Here is a 19,464-nt window from a genome sequence, read left to right on the forward strand (position 1 = left end):
GTCTGTTAAGATGAAACGATGCTGAGTCTGTTTACATGACGTCGCACCAGACGTGCTGAAATCGGCTACAAACGCCGTACGTATGCTACTGGGAAGCCTGGAAGACAATCTACTGAACAAGTCGTCCTCTACGCGTTGTTAACGGACTTGAAATAACCTATTTAAACAGGTAAACAATTTCATCACTCTGCATATTTATCTGACTTTTATGTTTATTATTGTTTACAACATAACTTTGGCCAGGACGAGAGCCTGGATTACTGCAGGCTTACTACAGCAAAATTCCCTTCCTTCGTAGATGAAAAGTGAAAGTATTTTCGGAAATTTCGAACTTTCTTCGTTTTCTCTTTTTAATCGAAAAACTATGAATATAAGTCAACACACAGCTACAATGGCGTGCATTTCAAACCCAGAGTTGAAGAAACAAAGTCAACGCTTACAACCATGGACGCGAGTCAGTTCTTATACCTGTTTATTATTTACAGCGCGCAGAACTTCTGCGAAGGCTGCGACTGGATTCAGCGCGGATTCAGGCGGGTGGGCGGCGAATCCCTCTCTCTGCTCAGTGAGATGGTGAGTTGTCAAGATGCTTTCTAATATCTTCTCCGGTAGCAAAATAAAACATGAATGTAGCAAATGTAGCAATTTCTTCTAGAATTTCACAGCTCATGCGCGACGACGGTGCAGAATGAAATTAAAAATACAATGGTAGGGTTAAAAAGATACCACATGGCAATATCATGTGTCCTTTCAGAATGAAGATATGAAATCTCGCATTCGTTCCGTGTTGCTAGTTGGTATGTGGCATGTATCGTGCTATCATGAGCAGATCCACTTGCTTACTTGGAAATTGGGGTTGAGTCAGATGCAATTTATAGTAATACAAAAGTTACTTTTTTGCAGGGTGGAGATATTACTGATGATATGGTACCTGTACCTTTCCCAAAAAACCTGTACAGGAGCATCCAGAATGCAGAGGTATGTTATTCATTGTTTCTGACTTGTCTAATTAGCTATGGTGGTCCTCCTATCTTCCTATACACAGGAATTCAGTCTGAGGGCAATTTTTTCATAACCTTGAATTTATATAGCACCGTTAGCCAAAGCACTTCAGTTGGTGCTTCTCATTCACCCATTCATACATGCACTCACACACCAACTGCGCTTGGCTGCCAGGCAAGGCACCGACCAGCTCGTCAGGAGCATTTGGGGGGTTAAGTGTCTTGCTCAGGGACACTTCAACACACCCAGGGCAGAAATCGAACCGGCAACCCTCCGACTTCCAGACGACTGCCCTACCGCCAGAGCCAATGTCGTACCTTACACAACTTTATTTACCTTTCATTGCATGTTTACTTACCTTGCTTACTATCCTTACTGACTTATCGACCTTACTGAAACACAGTTTCCCCCGACACTCACACTTGCCACTCTCACACTGGACATACGGGTAGTTAATGAACCAAGGCTTCTGTTAGGCCACACGCCATTCGCTGCTTGTTATTTAGCGAAGATGTGCATACTGTAGATAACCGTTTCATCTGCATACATTTGCAAATCTACAATAAGGCATGAAATGCCTGAATGAAAGCGGACCGAACACTTAGCCTTGTGGGACCACTATTGATAAGTTGGAGCAGTTGATTGTCTGCTGCCCACTCAACCACTTCACTAAGCAACTTTTCCTTCCTATGTAGATGGATGACAAAGTCAAATTCCTGCACGAGTCTATTGATCAGATCATGGAACTGTTTGATGGGAATTTGGATGCTGTGACATGGAACAAGCTGAAAGTGGAGCACTTTCTCACTCTCCTTGACCGACAGTCTCGCGAACTTCAGAAATGTGTAAGTAGCTACAGCTAAACAAGAGAACTGACCTGTTGAAAACTTTGAAAATTATGCAGGAAATGAAGAAATCCTTTATCTCTCACAGGTTTCTTCTGCAAGCAAGTATGAGAGGAGACTGAATCAATATTTCCGGAAGTTGAAAAGGAATGTCTTAAAGCAGAGGGTAAGTTATTCATCCTCATGGATATGTCAAACTATGCCATAATCATAATAATAATAATAGTAATAATAATAATAATAATAATAATACCAATGTCTTACACTACTTGTTAGTCATTGCACCCAAAATGCTTTACCAAAAGGACACAAAGCAGTAGATATAGGTATTGGATTCTATAAACAAAGACAAAAAAAAGAACAAACAGCAGTTAAAGTAATGTTTACACGTATTTTTCCACATGCTTATTGGGGTATATATACCCTCAAATGTAGTTACACACAGTATACACAAACCTATAATGGTAGCCGTGAAACGGTGGAGTTATTTACCCTTTTCTATTTTTCAGAAGTATGACACACATTCATGGGAACTCATCAGAAAAGAAGTGAGACGGCATCTTCAAAGACTGGACCTGATTTCAGCTGCAATGAAGACACCAGCAAATTAATGACCAAAGCATGGCCTTTACACGTCACTTTGTCTGAGAAAGAGTTTACATATGATGAGATCAAAAAATTACAATGTATTTTAAAGTGTATTATTTATCCATAAATGTATTAAGTTAATTTTATTTATTTATTTATTTATTTATTTATTTATTTATTTATTTATTCATAAATGATAAAACTTCTTTGAAAATAAGTTGATGTACTCCTGTCCAAAGTGTGATCATGGAAACTAAAAAATAAAATTCTATATTTTTAAATAATTTACTTGTCTTTTCTCCCTTCCTGAAGACAAACTTACAGCAAAAAGAAATGACTGGTCTTCATATGTTATATCAAACACATTTTATTTTTCTCTTAGTGTTGGAACAGTAAAGGTACATTTATACATATTGTTTTCATTCATCATCTCCTGTTGGTCTGTAAGGGGTTAACAGTGTAAAAAGGTGCTACATTATTTTAGCATATCATTTTTCATATGCATAATGGACATAATAGAGCATGGATACATAATTAGACTTTATTTTTGATAGATTTTTCTTTGAGGAAAAGTTATATAGTTGGTGACGTTTCATAGGCAGACTTAAATTCAGCTCTTGCACTCCAAGAAGAAAGGGGTCCAAGAGGGTCAAAGGAATTCTATCTAAAAATGGTTGCCATTTATATAGCGCCTTTATCCAAAGCGCTGTACAATTGATGCTTCTCATTCACCCATTCATACACACACTCACACACCGACACACCGACGGCAATGGGCTGCCATGTAAGGCACCGAACAGCTTGTCAGGAGCATTTGGGGGTTAGGTGTCTTGCTCAGGGACAGTTTGACACAGCCTGGGCGGGGGATCGAACCGGCAACCCTCCATCGGCCAGACGACTGCTCTTACTGCCTGAGCCATGTTGCCCCTATCTATTTTCCCAGTTCTTTGATGGGCAAGATGATTAAATCTGCAAGCTTTCACGGTTGTAACACTTCTGGGACCATAGATGGTCCTATAAAGAACTGGAAAGGGTTCCCCTAAGAAGACAAACCAAGTCTGACCCAGGTAGAAAGTTTCACCGATACAAAGTTCCGCCTCCTATGAAATGTTTGGGGCTTGACAGCATAATAGGCTCCACGTCTCGGTCGCAACCCGAAACATACACCTGTATAAGTTTCGGTCAGGAATACCCAGTGACTATGGTTCCTACCTGCTAACACCAATATTACATTTTGTCTAAAGATCTGAAACTATGAAGTGACAAACATGGTATAATAGAGGAAATCGGGAAGGGAGGGGGATACTTATATCAGGGCATTGTATTTGCAAGTTTTACTTGTTTACTGTTTAACCACGAAATCAGGAAAATGTCTTTATTCAGCCTCTCACTATTTCTCTCTCTCTCCTGTTTGAGACGAGTGCAAATGAAAAATGCTTTCAATAAAAACAACTCAAACATCTTAAGCAGTCAATATGACGGTATTATCAAATATTTTACAATTAGCCTCATCTGTGGTGATACTGTTGGTTATACAATAGTCTGTTAAGATGAAACGATGCTGAGTCTGTTTACATGACGTCGCACCAGACGTGCTGAAATCGGCTACAAACGCCGTACGTATGCTACTGGGAAGCCTGGAAGACAATCTACTGAACAAGTCGTCCTCTACGCGTTGTTAACGGACTTGAAATAACCTATTTAAACAGGTAAACAATTTCATCACTCTGCATATTTATCTGACTTTTATGTTTATTATTGTTTACAACATAACTTTGGCCAGGACGAGAGCCTGGATTACTGCAGGCTTACTACAGCAAAATTCCCTTCCTTCGTAGATGAAAAGTGAAAGTATTTTCGGAAATTTCGAACTTTCTTCGTTTTCTCTTTTTAATCGAAAAACTATGAATATAAGTCAACACACAGCTACAATGGCGTGCATTTCAAACCCAGAGTTGAAGAAACAAAGTCAACGCTTACAACCATGGACGCGAGTCAGTTCTTATACCTGTTTATTATTTACAGCGCGCAGAACTTCTGCGAAGGCTGCGACTGGATTCAGCGCGGATTCAGGCGGGTGGGCGGCGAATCCCTCTCTCTGCTCAGTGAGATGGTGAGTTGTCAAGATGCTTTCTAATATCTTCTCCGGTAGCAAAATAAAACATGAATGTAGCAAATGTAGCAATTTCTTCTAGAATTTCACAGCTCATGCGCGACGACGGTGCAGAATGAAATTAAAAATACAATGGTAGGGTTAAAAAGATACCACATGGCAATATCATGTGTCCTTTCAGAATGAAGATATGAAATCTCGCATTCGTTCCGTGTTGCTAGTTGGTATGTGGCATGTATCGTGCTATCATGAGCAGATCCACTTGCTTACTTGGAAATTGGGGTTGAGTCAGATGCAATTTATAGTAATACAAAAGTTACTTTTTTGCAGGGTGGAGATATTACTGATGATATGGTACCTGTACCTTTCCCAAAAAACCTGTACAGGAGCATCCAGAATGCAGAGGTATGTTATTCATTGTTTCTGACTTGTCTAATTAGCTATGGTGGTCCTCCTATCTTCCTATACACAGGAATTCAGTCTGAGGGCAATTTTTTCATAACCTTGAATTTATATAGCACCGTTAGCCAAAGCACTTCAGTTGGTGCTTCTCATTCACCCATTCATACATGCACTCACACACCAACTGCGCTTGGCTGCCAGGCAAGGCACCGACCAGCTCGTCAGGAGCATTTGGGGGGTTAAGTGTCTTGCTCAGGGACACTTCAACACACCCAGGGCAGAAATCGAACCGGCAACCCTCCGACTTCCAGACGACTGCCCTACCGCCAGAGCCAATGTCGTACCTTACACAACTTTATTTACCTTTCATTGCATGTTTACTTACCTTGCTTACTATCCTTACTGACTTATCGACCTTACTGAAACACAGTTTCCCCCGACACTCACACTTGCCACTCTCACACTGGACATACGGGTAGTTAATGAACCAAGGCTTCTGTTAGGCCACACGCCATTCGCTGCTTGTTATTTAGCGAAGATGTGCATACTGTAGATAACCGTTTCATCTGCATACATTTGCAAATCTACAATAAGGCATGAAATGCCTGAATGAAAGCGGACCGAACACTTAGCCTTGTGGGACCACTATTGATAAGTTGGAGCAGTTGATTGTCTGCTGCCCACTCAACCACTTCACTAAGCAACTTTTCCTTCCTATGTAGATGGATGACAAAGTCAAATTCCTGCACGAGTCTATTGATCAGATCATGGAACTGTTTGATGGGAATTTGGATGCTGTGACATGGAACAAGCTGAAAGTGGAGCACTTTCTCACTCTCCTTGACCGACAGTCTCGCGAACTTCAGAAATGTGTAAGTAGCTACAGCTAAACAAGAGAACTGACCTGTTGAAAACTTTGAAAATTATGCAGGAAATGAAGAAATCCTTTATCTCTCACAGGTTTCTTCTGCAAGCAAGTATGAGAGGAGACTGAATCAATATTTCCGGAAGTTGAAAAGGAATGTCTTAAAGCAGAGGGTAAGTTATTCATCCTCATGGATATGTCAAACTATGCCATAATCATAATAATAATAATAGTAATAATAATAATAATAATAATAATACCAATGTCTTACACTACTTGTTAGTCATTGCACCCAAAATGCTTTACCAAAAGGACACAAAGCAGTAGATATAGGTATTGGATTCTATAAACAAAGACAAAAAAAAGAACAAACAGCAGTTAAAGTAATGTTTACACGTATTTTTCCACATGCTTATTGGGGTATATATACCCTCAAATGTAGTTACACACAGTATACACAAACCTATAATGGTAGCCGTGAAACGGTGGAGTTATTTACCCTTTTCTATTTTTCAGAAGTATGACACACATTCATGGGAACTCATCAGAAAAGAAGTGAGACGGCATCTTCAAAGACTGGACCTGATTTCAGCTGCAATGAAGACACCAGCAAATTAATGACCAAAGCATGGCCTTTACACGTCACTTTGTCTGAGAAAGAGTTTACATATGATGAGATCAAAAAATTACAATGTATTTTAAAGTGTATTATTTATCCATAAATGTATTAAGTTAATTTTATTTATTTATTTATTTATTTATTTATTTATTTATTTATTTATTTATTCATAAATGATAAAACTTCTTTGAAAATAAGTTGATGTACTCCTGTCCAAAGTGTGATCATGGAAACTAAAAAATAAAATTCTATATTTTTAAATAATTTACTTGTCTTTTCTCCCTTCCTGAAGACAAACTTACAGCAAAAAGAAATGACTGGTCTTCATATGTTATATCAAACACATTTTATTTTTCTCTTAGTGTTGGAACAGTAAAGGTACATTTATACATATTGTTTTCATTCATCATCTCCTGTTGGTCTGTAAGGGGTTAACAGTGTAAAAAGGTGCTACATTATTTTAGCATATCATTTTTCATATGCATAATGGACATAATAGAGCATGGATACATAATTAGACTTTATTTTTGATAGATTTTTCTTTGAGGAAAAGTTATATAGTTGGTGACGTTTCATAGGCAGACTTAAATTCAGCTCTTGCACTCCAAGAAGAAAGGGGTCCAAGAGGGTCAAAGGAATTCTATCTAAAAATGGTTGCCATTTATATAGCGCCTTTATCCAAAGCGCTGTACAATTGATGCTTCTCATTCACCCATTCATACACACACTCACACACCGACACACCGACGGCAATGGGCTGCCATGTAAGGCACCGAACAGCTTGTCAGGAGCATTTGGGGGTTAGGTGTCTTGCTCAGGGACAGTTTGACACAGCCTGGGCGGGGGATCGAACCGGCAACCCTCCGTCGGCCAGACGACTGCTCTTACTGCCTGAGCCATGTTGCCCCTATCTATTTTCCCAGTTCTTTGATGGGCAAGATGATTAAATCTGCAAGCTTTCACGGTTGTAACACTTCTGGGACCATAGATGGTCCTATAAAGAACTGGAAAGGGTTCCCCTAAGAAGACAAACCAAGTCTGACCCAGGTAGAAAGTTTCACCGATACAAAGTTCCGCCTCCTATGAAATGTTTGGGGCTTGACAGCATAATAGGCTCCACGTCTCGGTCGCAACCCGAAACATACACCTGTATAAGTTTCGGTCAGGAATACCCAGTGACTATGGTTCCTACCTGCTAACACCAATATTACATTTTGTCTAAAGATCTGAAACTATGAAGTGACAAACATGGTATAATAGAGGAAATCGGGAAGGGAGGGGGATACTTATATCAGGGCATTGTATTTGCAAGTTTTACTTGTTTACTGTTTAACCACGAAATCAGGAAAATGTCTTTATTCAGCCTCTCACTATTTCTCTCTCTCTCCTGTTTGAGACGAGTGCAAATGAAAAATGCTTTCAATAAAAACAACTCAAACATCTTAAGCAGTCAATATGACGGTATTATCAAATATTTTACAATTAGCCTCATCTGTGGTGATACTGTTGGTTATACAATAGTCTGTTAAGATGAAACGATGCTGAGTCTGTTTACATGACGTCGCACCAGACGTGCTGAAATCGGCTACAAACGCCGTACGTATGCTACTGGGAAGCCTGGAAGACAATCTACTGAACAAGTCGTCCTCTACGCGTTGTTAACGGACTTGAAATAACCTATTTAAACAGGTAAACAATTTCATCACTCTGCATATTTATCTGACTTTTATGTTTATTATTGTTTACAACATAACTTTGGCCAGGACGAGAGCCTGGATTACTGCAGGCTTACTACAGCAAAATTCCCTTCCTTCGTAGATGAAAAGTGAAAGTATTTTCGGAAATTTCGAACTTTCTTCGTTTTCTCTTTTTAATCGAAAAACTATGAATATAAGTCAACACACAGCTACAATGGCGTGCATTTCAAACCCAGAGTTGAAGAAACAAAGTCAACGCTTACAACCATGGACGCGAGTCAGTTCTTATACCTGTTTATTATTTACAGCGCGCAGAACTTCTGCGAAGGCTGCGACTGGATTCAGCGCGGATTCAGGCGGGTGGGCGGCGAATCCCTCTCTCTGCTCAGTGAGATGGTGAGTTGTCAAGATGCTTTCTAATATCTTCTCCGGTAGCAAAATAAAACATGAATGTAGCAAATGTAGCAATTTCTTCTAGAATTTCACAGCTCATGCGCGACGACGGTGCAGAATGAAATTAAAAATACAATGGTAGGGTTAAAAAGATACCACATGGCAATATCATGTGTCCTTTCAGAATGAAGATATGAAATCTCGCATTCGTTCCGTGTTGCTAGTTGGTATGTGGCATGTATCGTGCTATCATGAGCAGATCCACTTGCTTACTTGGAAATTGGGGTTGAGTCAGATGCAATTTATAGTAATACAAAAGTTACTTTTTTGCAGGGTGGAGATATTACTGATGATATGGTACCTGTACCTTTCCCAAAAAACCTGTACAGGAGCATCCAGAATGCAGAGGTATGTTATTCATTGTTTCTGACTTGTCTAATTAGCTATGGTGGTCCTCCTATCTTCCTATACACAGGAATTCAGTCTGAGGGCAATTTTTTCATAACCTTGAATTTATATAGCACCGTTAGCCAAAGCACTTCAGTTGGTGCTTCTCATTCACCCATTCATACATGCACTCACACACCAACTGCGCTTGGCTGCCAGGCAAGGCACCGACCAGCTCGTCAGGAGCATTTGGGGGGTTAAGTGTCTTGCTCAGGGACACTTCAACACACCCAGGGCAGAAATCGAACCGGCAACCCTCCGACTTCCAGACGACTGCCCTACCGCCAGAGCCAATGTCGTACCTTACACAACTTTATTTACCTTTCATTGCATGTTTATTTACCTTGCTTACTATCCTTACTGACTTATCGACCTTACTGAAACACAGTTTCCCCCGACACTCACACTTGCCACTCTCACACTGGACATACGGGTAGTTAATGAACCAAGGCTTCTGTTAGGCCACACGCCATTCGCTGCTTGTTATTTAGCGAAGATGTGCATACTGTAGATAACCGTTTCATCTGCATACATTTGCAAATCTACAATAAGGCATGAAATGCCTGAATGAAAGCGGACCGAACACTTAGCCTTGTGGGACCACTATTGATAAGTTGGAGCAGTTGATTGTCTGCTGCCCACTCAACCACTTCACTAAGCAACTTTTCCTTCCTATGCAGATGGATGACAAAGTCAAATTCCTGCACGAGTCTATTGATCAGATCATCGAACTGTTTGATGGGAATTTGGATGCTGTGACATGGAACAAGCTGAAATTGGAGCACTTTCTAACTCTCCTTGACCGACAGTCTCGCGAACTTCAGAAATGTGTAAGTAGCTACAGCTAAACAAGAGAACTGACCTGTTGAAAACTTTGAAAATTATGCAGGAAATGAAGAAATCCTTTAACTCTCACAGGTTTCTTCTGCAAGCAAGTATGAGAGGAGACTGAATCAATATTTCCGGAAGTTGAAAAGGAATGTCTTAAAGCAGAGAGTAAGTTATTCATCCTCATGGATATGTCAAACTATGCCATAATCATAATAATAATAATAGTAATAATAATAATAATAATACCAATGTCTTACACTATTTGTTAGTCATTGCACCCAAAATGCTTTACCAAAAGGACACAAAGCAGTAGATATAGGTATTGGATTCTATAAACAAAGACAAAAAAAAGAACAAACAGCAGTTAAAGTAATGTTTACACGGATTTTTCCACATGCTTTTTGGGGTATATATACCCTGAAATGTAGTTACACACAGTATACACAAACCTATAATGGTAGCAGTGAAGTGGTGGAGTTATTTACCCTTTTCTATTTTTCAGAAGTATGACACACATTCATGGGAACTCATCAGAAAAGAAGTGAGACGGCATCTTCAAAGACTGGACCTGATTTCAGCTGCAATGAAGACACCAGCAAATTAATGACCAAAGCATGGCCTTTACACGTCACTTTGTCTGAGAAAGAGTTTACATATGATGAGATCAAAAAATTACAATGTATTTTAAAGTGTATTATTTATCCATAAATGTATTAAGTTAATTTTATTTATTTATTTATTTATTTATTTATTTATTTATTTATTTATTCATAAATGATAAAACTTCTTTGAAAATAAGTTGATGTACTCCTGTCCAAAGTGTGATCATGGAAACTAAAAAATAAAATTCTATATTTTTAAATAATTTACTTGTCTTTTCTCCCTTCCTGAAGACAAACTTACAGCAAAAAGAAATGACTGGTCTTCATATGTTATATAAAACACATTTTATTTTTCTCTTAGTGTTGGAACAGTAAAGGTACATTTATACATATTGTTTTCATTCATCATCTCCTGTTGGTCTGTAAGGGGTTAACAGTGTAAAAAGGTGCTACATTATTTTAGCATATCATTTTTCATATGCATAATGGACATAATAGAGCATGGATACATAATTAGACTTTATTTTTGATAGATTTTTCTTTGAGGAAAAGTTATATAGTTGGTGACGTTTCATAGGCAGACTTAAATTCAGCTCTTGCACTCCAAGAAGAAAGGGGTCCAAGAGGGTCAAAGGAATTCTATCTAAAAATGGTTGCCATTTATATAGCGCCTTTATCCAAAGCGCTGTACAATTGATGCTTCTCATTCACCCATTCATACACACACTCACACACTCACACACTCACACACCGACGGCAATGGGCTGCCATGTAAGGCACCGAACAGCTTGTCAGGAGCATTTGGGGGTTAGGTGTCTTGCTCAGGGACAGTTTGACACAGCCTGGGCGGGGGATCGAACCGGCAACCCTCCGTCTGCCAGACGACTGCTCTTACTGCCTGAGCCATGTTGCCCCTATCTATTTTCCCAGTTCTTTGATGGGCAAGATGATTAAATCTGCAAGCTTTCACGGTTGTAACACTTCTGGGACCATAGATGGTCCTATAAAGAACTGGAAAGGGTTCCCCTATGAAGACAAACCAAGTCTGACCCAGGTAGAAAGTTTCACCGATACAAAGTTCCGCCTCCTATGAAATGTTTGGGGCTTGACAGCATAATAGGCTCCACGTCTCGGTCGCAACCCGAAACATACACCTGTATAAGTTTCGGTCAGGAATACCCAGTGACTATGGTTCCTACCTGCTAACACCAATATTACATTTTGTCTAAAGATCTGAAACTATGAAGTGACAAACATGGTATAATAGAGGAAATCGGGAAGGGAGGGGGATACTTATATCAGGGCATTGTATTTGCAAGTTTTACTTGTTTACTGTTTAACCACGAAATCAGGAAAATGTCTTTATTCAGCCTCTCACTATTTCTCTCTCTCTCCTGTTTGAGACGAGTGCAAATGAAAAATGCTTTCAATAAAAACAACTCAAACATCTTAAGCAGTCAATATGACGGTATTATCAAATATTTTACAATTAGCCTCATCTGTGGTGATACTGTTGGTTATACAATAGTCTGTTAAGATGAAACGATGCTGAGTCTGTTTACATGACGTCGCACCAGACGTGCTGAAATCGGCTACAAACGCCGTACGTATGCTACTGGGAAGCCTGGAAGACAATCTACTGAACAAGTCGTCCTCTACGCGTTGTTAACGGACTTGAAATAACCTATTTAAACAGGTAAACAATTTCATCACTCTGCATATTTATCTGACTTTTATGTTTATTATTGTTTACAACATAACTTTGGCCAGGACGAGAGCCTGGATTACTGCAGGCTTACTACAGCAAAATTCCCTTCCTTCGTAGATGAAAAGTGAAAGTATTTTCGGAAATTTCGAACTTTCTTCGTTTTCTCTTTTTAATCGAAAAACTATGAATATAAGTCAACACACAGCTACAATGGCGTGCATTTCAAACCCAGAGTTGAAGAAACAAAGTCAACGCTTACAACCATGGACGCGAGTCAGTTCTTATACCTGTTTATTATTTACAGCGCGCAGAACTTCTGCGAAGGCTGCGACTGGATTCAGCGCGGATTCAGGCGGGTGGGCGGCGAATCCCTCTCTCTGCTCAGTGAGATGGTGAGTTGTCAAGATGCTTTCTAATATCTTCTCCGGTAGCAAAATAAAACATGAATGTAGCAAATGTAGCAATTTCTTCTAGAATTTCACAGCTCATGCGCGACGACGGTGCAGAATGAAATTAAAAATACAATGGTAGGGTTAAAAAGATACCACATGGCAATATCATGTGTCCTTTCAGAATGAAGATATGAAATCTCGCATTCGTTCCGTGTTGCTAGTTGGTATGTGGCATGTATCGTGCTATCATGAGCAGATCCACTTGCTTACTTGGAAATTGGGGTTGAGTCAGATGCAATTTATAGTAATACAAAAGTTACTTTTTTGCAGGGTGGAGATATTACTGATGATATGGTACCTGTACCTTTCCCAAAAAACCTGTACAGGAGCATCCAGAATGCAGAGGTATGTTATTCATTGTTTCTGACTTGTCTAATTAGCTATGGTGGTCCTCCTATCTTCCTATACACAGGAATTCAGTCTGAGGGCAATTTTTTCATAACCTTGAATTTATATAGCACCGTTAGCCAAAGCACTTCAGTTGGTGCTTCTCATTCACCCATTCATACATGCACTCACACACCAACTGCGCTTGGCTGCCAGGCAAGGCACCGACCAGCTCGTCAGGAGCATTTGGGGGGTTAAGTGTCTTGCTCAGGGACACTTCAACACACCCAGGGCAGAAATCGAACCGGCAACCCTCCGACTTCCAGACGACTGCCCTACCGCCAGAGCCAATGTCGTACCTTACACAACTTTATTTACCTTTCATTGCATGTTTACTTACCTTGCTTACTATCCTTACTGACTTATCGACCTTACTGAAACACAGTTTCCCCCGACACTCACACTTGCCACTCTCACACTGGACATACGGGTAGTTAATGAACCAAGGCTTCTGTTAGGCCACACGCCATTCGCTGCTTGTTATTTAGCGAAGATGTGCATACTGTAGATAACCGTTTCATCTGCATACATTTGCAAATCTACAATAAGGCATGAAATGCCTGAATGAAAGCGGACCGAACACTTAGCCTTGTGGGACCACTATTGATAAGTTGGAGCAGTTGATTGTCTGCTGCCCACTCAACCACTTCACTAAGCAACTTTTCCTTCCTATGCAGATGGATGACAAAGTCAAATTCCTGCACGAGTCTATTGATCAGATCATCGAACTGTTTGATGGGAATTTGGATGCTGTGACATGGAACAAGCTGAAATTGGAGCACTTTCTAACTCTCCTTGACCGACAGTCTCGCGAACTTCAGAAATGTGTAAGTAGCTACAGCTAAACAAGAGAACTGACCTGTTGAAAACTTTGAAAATTATGCAGGAAATGAAGAAATCCTTTAACTCTCACAGGTTTCTTCTGCAAGCAAGTATGAGAGGAGACTGAATCAATATTTCCGGAAGTTGAAAAGGAATGTCTTAAAGCAGAGAGTAAGTTATTCATCCTCATGGATATGTCAAACTATGCCATAATCATAATAATAATAATAGTAATAATAATAATAATAATACCAATGTCTTACACTATTTGTTAGTCATTGCACCCAAAATGCTTTACCAAAAGGACACAAAGCAGTAGATATAGGTATTGGATTCTATAAACAAAGACAAAAAAAAGAACAAACAGCAGTTAAAGTAATGTTTACACGGATTTTTCCACATGCTTTTTGGGGTATATATACCCTGAAATGTAGTTACACACAGTATACACAAACCTATAATGGTAGCAGTGAAGTGGTGGAGTTATTTACCCTTTTCTATTTTTCAGAAGTATGACACACATTCATGGGAACTCATCAGAAAAGAAGTGAGACGGCATCTTCAAAGACTGGACCTGATTTCAGCTGCAATGAAGACACCAGCAAATTAATGACCAAAGCATGGCCTTTACACGTCACTTTGTCTGAGAAAGAGTTTACATATGATGAGATCAAAAAATTACAATGTATTTTAAAGTGTATTATTTATCCATAAATGTATTAAGTTAATTTTATTTATTTATTTATTTATTTATTTATTTATTTATTTATTTATTTATTTATTCATAAATGATAAAACTTCTTTGAAAATAAGTTGATGTACTCCTGTCCAAAGTGTGATCATGGAAACTAAAAAATAAAATTCTATATTTTTAAATAATTTACTTGTCTTTTCTCCCTTCCTGAAGACAAACTTACAGCAAAAAGAAATGACTGGTCTTCATATGTTATATAAAACACATTTTATTTTTCTCTTAGTGTTGGAACAGTAAAGGTACATTTATACATATTGTTTTCATTCATCATCTCCTGTTGGTCTGTAAGGGGTTAACAGTGTAAAAAGGTGCTACATTATTTTAGCATATCATTTTTCATATGCATAATGGACATAATAGAGCATGGATACATAATTAGACTTTATTTTTGATAGATTTTTCTTTGAGGAAAAGTTATATAGTTGGTGACGTTTCATAGGCAGACTTAAATTCAGCTCTTGCACTCCAAGAAGAAAGGGGTCCAAGAGGGTCAAAGGAATTCTATCTAAAAATGGTTGCCATTTATATAGCGCCTTTATCCAAAGCGCTGTACAATTGATGCTTCTCATTCACCCATTCATACACACACTCACACACCGACACACCGACGGCAATGGGCTGCCATGTAAGGCACCGAACAGCTTGTCAGGAGCATTTGGGGGTTAGGTGTCTTGCTCAGGGACAGTTTGACACAGCCTGGGCGGGGGATCGAACCGGCAACCCTCCGTCGGCCAGACGACTGCTCTTACTGCCTGAGCCATGTTGCCCCTATCTATTTTCCCAGTTCTTTGATGGGCAAGATGATTAAATCTGCAAGCTTTCACGGTTGTAACACTTCTGGGACCATAGATGGTCCTATAAAGAACTGGAAAGGGTTCCCCTAAGAAGACAAACCAAGTCTGACCCAGGTAGAAAGTTTCACCGATACAAAGTTCCGCCTCCTATGAAATGTTTGGGGCTTGACAGCATAATAGGCTCCACGTCTCGGTCGCAACCCGAAACATACACCTGTATAAGTTTCGGTCAGGAATACCCAGTGACTATGGTTCCTACCTGCTAACACCAATATTACATTTTGTCTAAAGATCTGAAACTATGAAGTGACAAACATGGTATAATAGAGGAAATCGGGAAGGGAGGGGGATACTTATATCAGGGCATTGTATTTGCAAGTTTTACTTGTTTACTGTTTAACCACGAAATCAGGAAAATGTCTTTATTCAGCCTCTCACTATTTCTCTCTCTCTCCTGTTTGAGACGAGTGCAAATGAAAAATGCTTTCAATAAAAACAACTCAAACATCTTAAGCAGTCAATATGACGGTATTATCAAATATTTTACAATTAGCCTCATCTGTGGTGATACTGTTGGTTATACAATAGTCTGTTAAGATGAAACGATGCTGAGTCTGTTTACATGACGTCGCACCAGACGTGCTGAAATCGGCTACAAACGCCGTACGTATGCTACTGGGAAGCCTGGAAGACAATCTACTGAACAAGTCGTCCTCTACGCGTTGTTAACGGACTTGAAATAACCTATTTAAACAGGTAAACAATTTCATCACTCTGCATATTTATCTGACTTTTATGTTTATTATTGTTTACAACATAACTTTGGCCAGGACGAGAGCCTGGATTACTGCAGGCTTACTACAGCAAAATTCCCTTCCTTCGTAGATGAAAAGTGAAAGTATTTTCGGAAATTTCGAACTTTCTTCGTTTTCTCTTTTTAATCGAAAAACTATGAATATAAGTCAACACACAGCTACAATGGCGTGCATTTCAAACCCAGAGTTGAAGAAACAAAGTCAACGCTTACAACCATGGACGCGAGTCAGTTCTTATACCTGTTTATTATTTACAGCGCGCAGAACTTCTGCGAAGGCTGCGACTGGATTCAGCGCGGATTCAGGCGGGTGGGCGGCGAATCCCTCTCTCTGCTCAGTGAGATGGTGAGTTGTCAAGATGCTTTCTAATATCTTCTCCGGTAGCAAAATAAAACATGAATGTAGCAAATGTAGCAATTTCTTCTAGAATTTCACAGCTCATGCGCGACGACGGTGCAGAATGAAATTAAAAATACAATGGTAGGGTTAAAAAGATACCACATGGCAATATCATGTGTCCTTTCAGAATGAAGATATGAAATCTCGCATTCGTTCCGTGTTGCTAGTTGGTATGTGGCATGTATCGTGCTATCATGAGCAGATCCACTTGCTTACTTGGAAATTGGGGTTGAGTCAGATGCAATTTATAGTAATACAAAAGTTACTTTTTTGCAGGGTGGAGATATTACTGATGATATGGTACCTGTACCTTTCCCAAAAAACCTGTACAGGAGCATCCAGAATGCAGAGGTATGTTATTCATTGTTTCTGACTTGTCTAATTAGCTATGGTGGTCCTCCTATCTTCCTATACACAGGAATTCAGTCTGAGGGCAATTTTTTCATAACCTTGAATTTATATAGCACCGTTAGCCAAAGCACTTCAGTTGGTGCTTCTCATTCACCCATTCATACATGCACTCACACACCAACTGCGCTTGGCTGCCAGGCAAGGCACCGACCAGCTCGTCAGGAGCATTTGGGGGGTTAAGTGTCTTGCTCAGGGACACTTCAACACACCCAGGGCAGAAATCGAACCGGCAACCCTCCGACTTCCAGACGACTGCCCTACCGCCAGAGCCAATGTCGTACCTTACACAACTTTATTTACCTTTCATTGCATGTTTACTTACCTTGCTTACTATCCTTACTGACTTATCGACCTTACTGAAACACAGTTTCCCCCGACACTCACACTTGCCACTCTCACACTGGACATACGGGTAGTTAATGAACCAAGGCTTCTGTTAGGCCACACGCCATTCGCTGCTTGTTATTTAGCGAAGATGTGCATACTGTAGATAACCGTTTCATCTGCATACATTTGCAAATCTACAATAAGGCATGAAATGCCTGAATGAAAGCGGACCGAACACTTAGCCTTGTGGGACCACTATTGATAAGTTGGAGCAGTTGATTGTCTGCTGCCCACTCAACCACTTCACTAAGCAACTTTTCCTTCCTATGCAGATGGATGACAAAGTCAAATTCCTGCACGAGTCTATTGATCAGATCATCGAACTGTTTGATGGGAATTTGGATGCTGTGACATGGAACAAGCTGAAATTGGAGCACTTTCTAACTCTCCTTGACCGACAGTCTCGCGAACTTCAGAAATGTGTAAGTAGCTACAGCTAAACAAGAGAACTGACCTGTTGAAAACTTTGAAAATTATGCAGGAAATGAAGAAATCCTTTAACTCTCACAGGTTTCTTCTGCAAGCAAGTATGAGAGGAGACTGAATCAATATTTCCGGAAGTTGAAAAGGAATGTCTTAAAGCAGAGAGTAAGTTATTCATCCTCATGGATATGTCAAACTATGCCATAATCATAATAATAATAATAGTAATAATAATAATAATAATACCAATGTCTTACACTATTTGTTAGTCATTGCACCCAAAATGCTTTACCAAAAGGACACAAAGCAGTAGATATAGGTATTGGATTCTATAAACAAAGACAAAAAAAAGAACAAACAGCAGTTAAAGTAATGTTTACACGGATTTTTCCACATGCTTTTTGGGGTATATATACCCTGAAATGTAGTTACACACAGTATACACAAACCTATAATGGTAGCAGTGAAGTGGTGGAGTTATTTACCCTTTTCTATTTTTCAGAAGTATGACACACATTCATGGGAACTCATCAGAAAAGAAGTGAGACGGCATCTTCAAAGACTGGACCTGATTTCAGCTGCAATGAAGACACCAGCAAATTAATGACCAAAGCATGGCCTTTACACGTCACTTTGTCTGAGAAAGAGTTTACATATGATGAGATCAAAAAATTACAATGTATTTTAAAGTGTATTATTTATCCATAAATGTATTAAGTTAATTTTATTTATTTATTTATTTATTTATTTATTTATTTATTTATTTATTTATTTATTTATTTATTTATTTATTTATTCATAAATGATAAAACTTCTTTGAAAATAAGTTGATGTACTCCTGTCCAAAGTGTGATCATGGAAACTAAAAAATAAAATTCTATATTTTTAAATAATTTACTTGTCTTTTCTCCCTTCCTGAAGACAAACTTACAGCAAAAAGAAATGACTGGTCTTCATATGTTATATAAAACACATTTTATTTTTCTCTTAGTGTTGGAACAGTAAAGGTACATTTATACATATTGTTTTCATTCATCATCTCCTGTTGGTCTGTAAGGGGTTAACAGTGTAAAAAGGTGCTACATTATTTTAGCATATCATTTTTCATATGCATAATGGACATAATAGAGCATGGATACATAATTAGACTTTATTTTTGATAGATTTTTCTTTGAGGAAAAGTTATATAGTTGGTGACGTTTCATAGGCAGACTTAAATTCAGCTCTTGCACTCCAAGAAGAAAGGGGTCCAAGAGGGTCAAAGGAATTCTATCTAAAAATGGTTGCCATTTATATAGCGCCTTTATCCAAAGCGCTGTACAATTGATGCTTCTCATTCACCCATTCATACACACACTCACACACCGACACACCGACGGCAATGGGCTGCCATGTAAGGCACCGAACAGCTTGTCAGGAGCATTTGGGGGTTAGGTGTCTTGCTCAGGGACAGTTTGACACAGCCTGGGCGGGGGATCGAACCGGCAACCCTCCGTCGGCCAGACGACTGCTCTTACTGCCTGAGCCATGTTGCCCCTATCTATTTTCCCAGTTCTTTGATGGGCAAGATGATTAAATCTGCAAGCTTTCACGGTTGTAACACTTCTGGGACCATAGATGGTCCTATAAAGAACTGGAAAGGGTTCCCCTAAGAAGACAAACCAAGTCTGACCCAGGTAGAAAGTTTCACCGATACAAAGTTCCGCCT

The 19,464-nt window shown here is 39.3% G+C and overlaps 5 protein-coding genes across 5 annotated transcripts; all 5 read left to right on the forward strand.

Annotated features, from left to right (window-relative positions):
* Positions 1 to 444: 444 nt before the first annotated feature.
* Positions 445 to 2,458, forward strand: LOC133115325 (interferon a3-like). The gene is made up of 5 exons (XM_061225178.1): positions 445 to 573; positions 904 to 978; positions 1,698 to 1,847; positions 1,936 to 2,013; positions 2,357 to 2,458. Exons 1-5 carry the CDS (start codon positions 445 to 447, stop codon positions 2,456 to 2,458), a joined length of 534 nt encoding a protein of 177 aa, XP_061081162.1.
* Positions 2,459 to 4,419: 1,961 nt separating this feature from the next.
* Positions 4,420 to 6,433, forward strand: LOC133115326 (interferon a3-like). The gene is made up of 5 exons (XM_061225179.1): positions 4,420 to 4,548; positions 4,879 to 4,953; positions 5,673 to 5,822; positions 5,911 to 5,988; positions 6,332 to 6,433. The coding sequence occupies exons 1-5, from the start codon at positions 4,420 to 4,422 to the stop codon at positions 6,431 to 6,433; spliced, it is 534 nt and encodes a 177-aa protein (XP_061081163.1).
* Positions 6,434 to 8,398: 1,965 nt separating this feature from the next.
* Positions 8,399 to 10,406, forward strand: LOC133115291 (interferon a3-like). Its single transcript, XM_061225133.1, has 5 exons — positions 8,399 to 8,527; positions 8,858 to 8,932; positions 9,652 to 9,801; positions 9,890 to 9,967; positions 10,305 to 10,406. Exons 1-5 carry the CDS (start codon positions 8,399 to 8,401, stop codon positions 10,404 to 10,406), a joined length of 534 nt encoding a protein of 177 aa, XP_061081117.1.
* Positions 10,407 to 12,375: 1,969 nt separating this feature from the next.
* On the forward strand, positions 12,376 to 14,383 carry LOC133115301 (interferon a3-like). The gene is made up of 5 exons (XM_061225144.1): positions 12,376 to 12,504; positions 12,835 to 12,909; positions 13,629 to 13,778; positions 13,867 to 13,944; positions 14,282 to 14,383. Exons 1-5 carry the CDS (start codon positions 12,376 to 12,378, stop codon positions 14,381 to 14,383), a joined length of 534 nt encoding a protein of 177 aa, XP_061081128.1.
* Positions 14,384 to 16,352: 1,969 nt separating this feature from the next.
* LOC133115298 (interferon a3-like) lies at positions 16,353 to 18,360 on the forward strand. The gene is made up of 5 exons (XM_061225142.1): positions 16,353 to 16,481; positions 16,812 to 16,886; positions 17,606 to 17,755; positions 17,844 to 17,921; positions 18,259 to 18,360. The coding sequence occupies exons 1-5, from the start codon at positions 16,353 to 16,355 to the stop codon at positions 18,358 to 18,360; spliced, it is 534 nt and encodes a 177-aa protein (XP_061081126.1).
* The last annotated feature ends 1,104 nt before the right edge of the window (positions 18,361 to 19,464 follow it).

The sequence above is a fragment of the Conger conger genome, chromosome 16 (assembly GCF_963514075.1).
Source record: "Conger conger chromosome 16, fConCon1.1, whole genome shotgun sequence".
In the NCBI taxonomy this organism is placed as follows: Eukaryota; Metazoa; Chordata; class Actinopteri; order Anguilliformes; family Congridae; genus Conger; species Conger conger.

Bases quoted from the DNA above. Each gene is read 5' to 3' on its own strand.
- LOC133115325 (XM_061225178.1), top strand. From the start codon at position 445: ATGGACGCGAGTCAGTTCTTATACCTGTTTATTATTTACAGCGCGCAG. The intron at 1,848-1,935 runs GTAAGTAGCTAC...TATCTCTCACAG, and splicing joins CTCGCGAACTTCAGAAATGT to GTTTCTTCTGCAAGCAAGTA. The intron at 2,014-2,356 runs GTAAGTTATTCA...TCTATTTTTCAG, and splicing joins GGAATGTCTTAAAGCAGAGG to AAGTATGACACACATTCATG.
- LOC133115326 (XM_061225179.1), top strand. From the start codon at position 4,420: ATGGACGCGAGTCAGTTCTTATACCTGTTTATTATTTACAGCGCGCAG. The intron at 4,549-4,878 runs GTGAGTTGTCAA...ACTTTTTTGCAG, and splicing joins TCTCTCTGCTCAGTGAGATG to GGTGGAGATATTACTGATGA. The intron at 5,989-6,331 runs GTAAGTTATTCA...TCTATTTTTCAG, and splicing joins GGAATGTCTTAAAGCAGAGG to AAGTATGACACACATTCATG.
- LOC133115291 (XM_061225133.1), top strand. From the start codon at position 8,399: ATGGACGCGAGTCAGTTCTTATACCTGTTTATTATTTACAGCGCGCAG. The intron at 8,528-8,857 runs GTGAGTTGTCAA...ACTTTTTTGCAG, and splicing joins TCTCTCTGCTCAGTGAGATG to GGTGGAGATATTACTGATGA. The intron at 9,968-10,304 runs GTAAGTTATTCA...TCTATTTTTCAG, and splicing joins GGAATGTCTTAAAGCAGAGA to AAGTATGACACACATTCATG.
- LOC133115301 (XM_061225144.1), top strand. From the start codon at position 12,376: ATGGACGCGAGTCAGTTCTTATACCTGTTTATTATTTACAGCGCGCAG. The intron at 12,505-12,834 runs GTGAGTTGTCAA...ACTTTTTTGCAG, and splicing joins TCTCTCTGCTCAGTGAGATG to GGTGGAGATATTACTGATGA. The intron at 13,779-13,866 runs GTAAGTAGCTAC...TAACTCTCACAG, and splicing joins CTCGCGAACTTCAGAAATGT to GTTTCTTCTGCAAGCAAGTA.
- LOC133115298 (XM_061225142.1), top strand. From the start codon at position 16,353: ATGGACGCGAGTCAGTTCTTATACCTGTTTATTATTTACAGCGCGCAG. The intron at 17,756-17,843 runs GTAAGTAGCTAC...TAACTCTCACAG, and splicing joins CTCGCGAACTTCAGAAATGT to GTTTCTTCTGCAAGCAAGTA. The intron at 17,922-18,258 runs GTAAGTTATTCA...TCTATTTTTCAG, and splicing joins GGAATGTCTTAAAGCAGAGA to AAGTATGACACACATTCATG.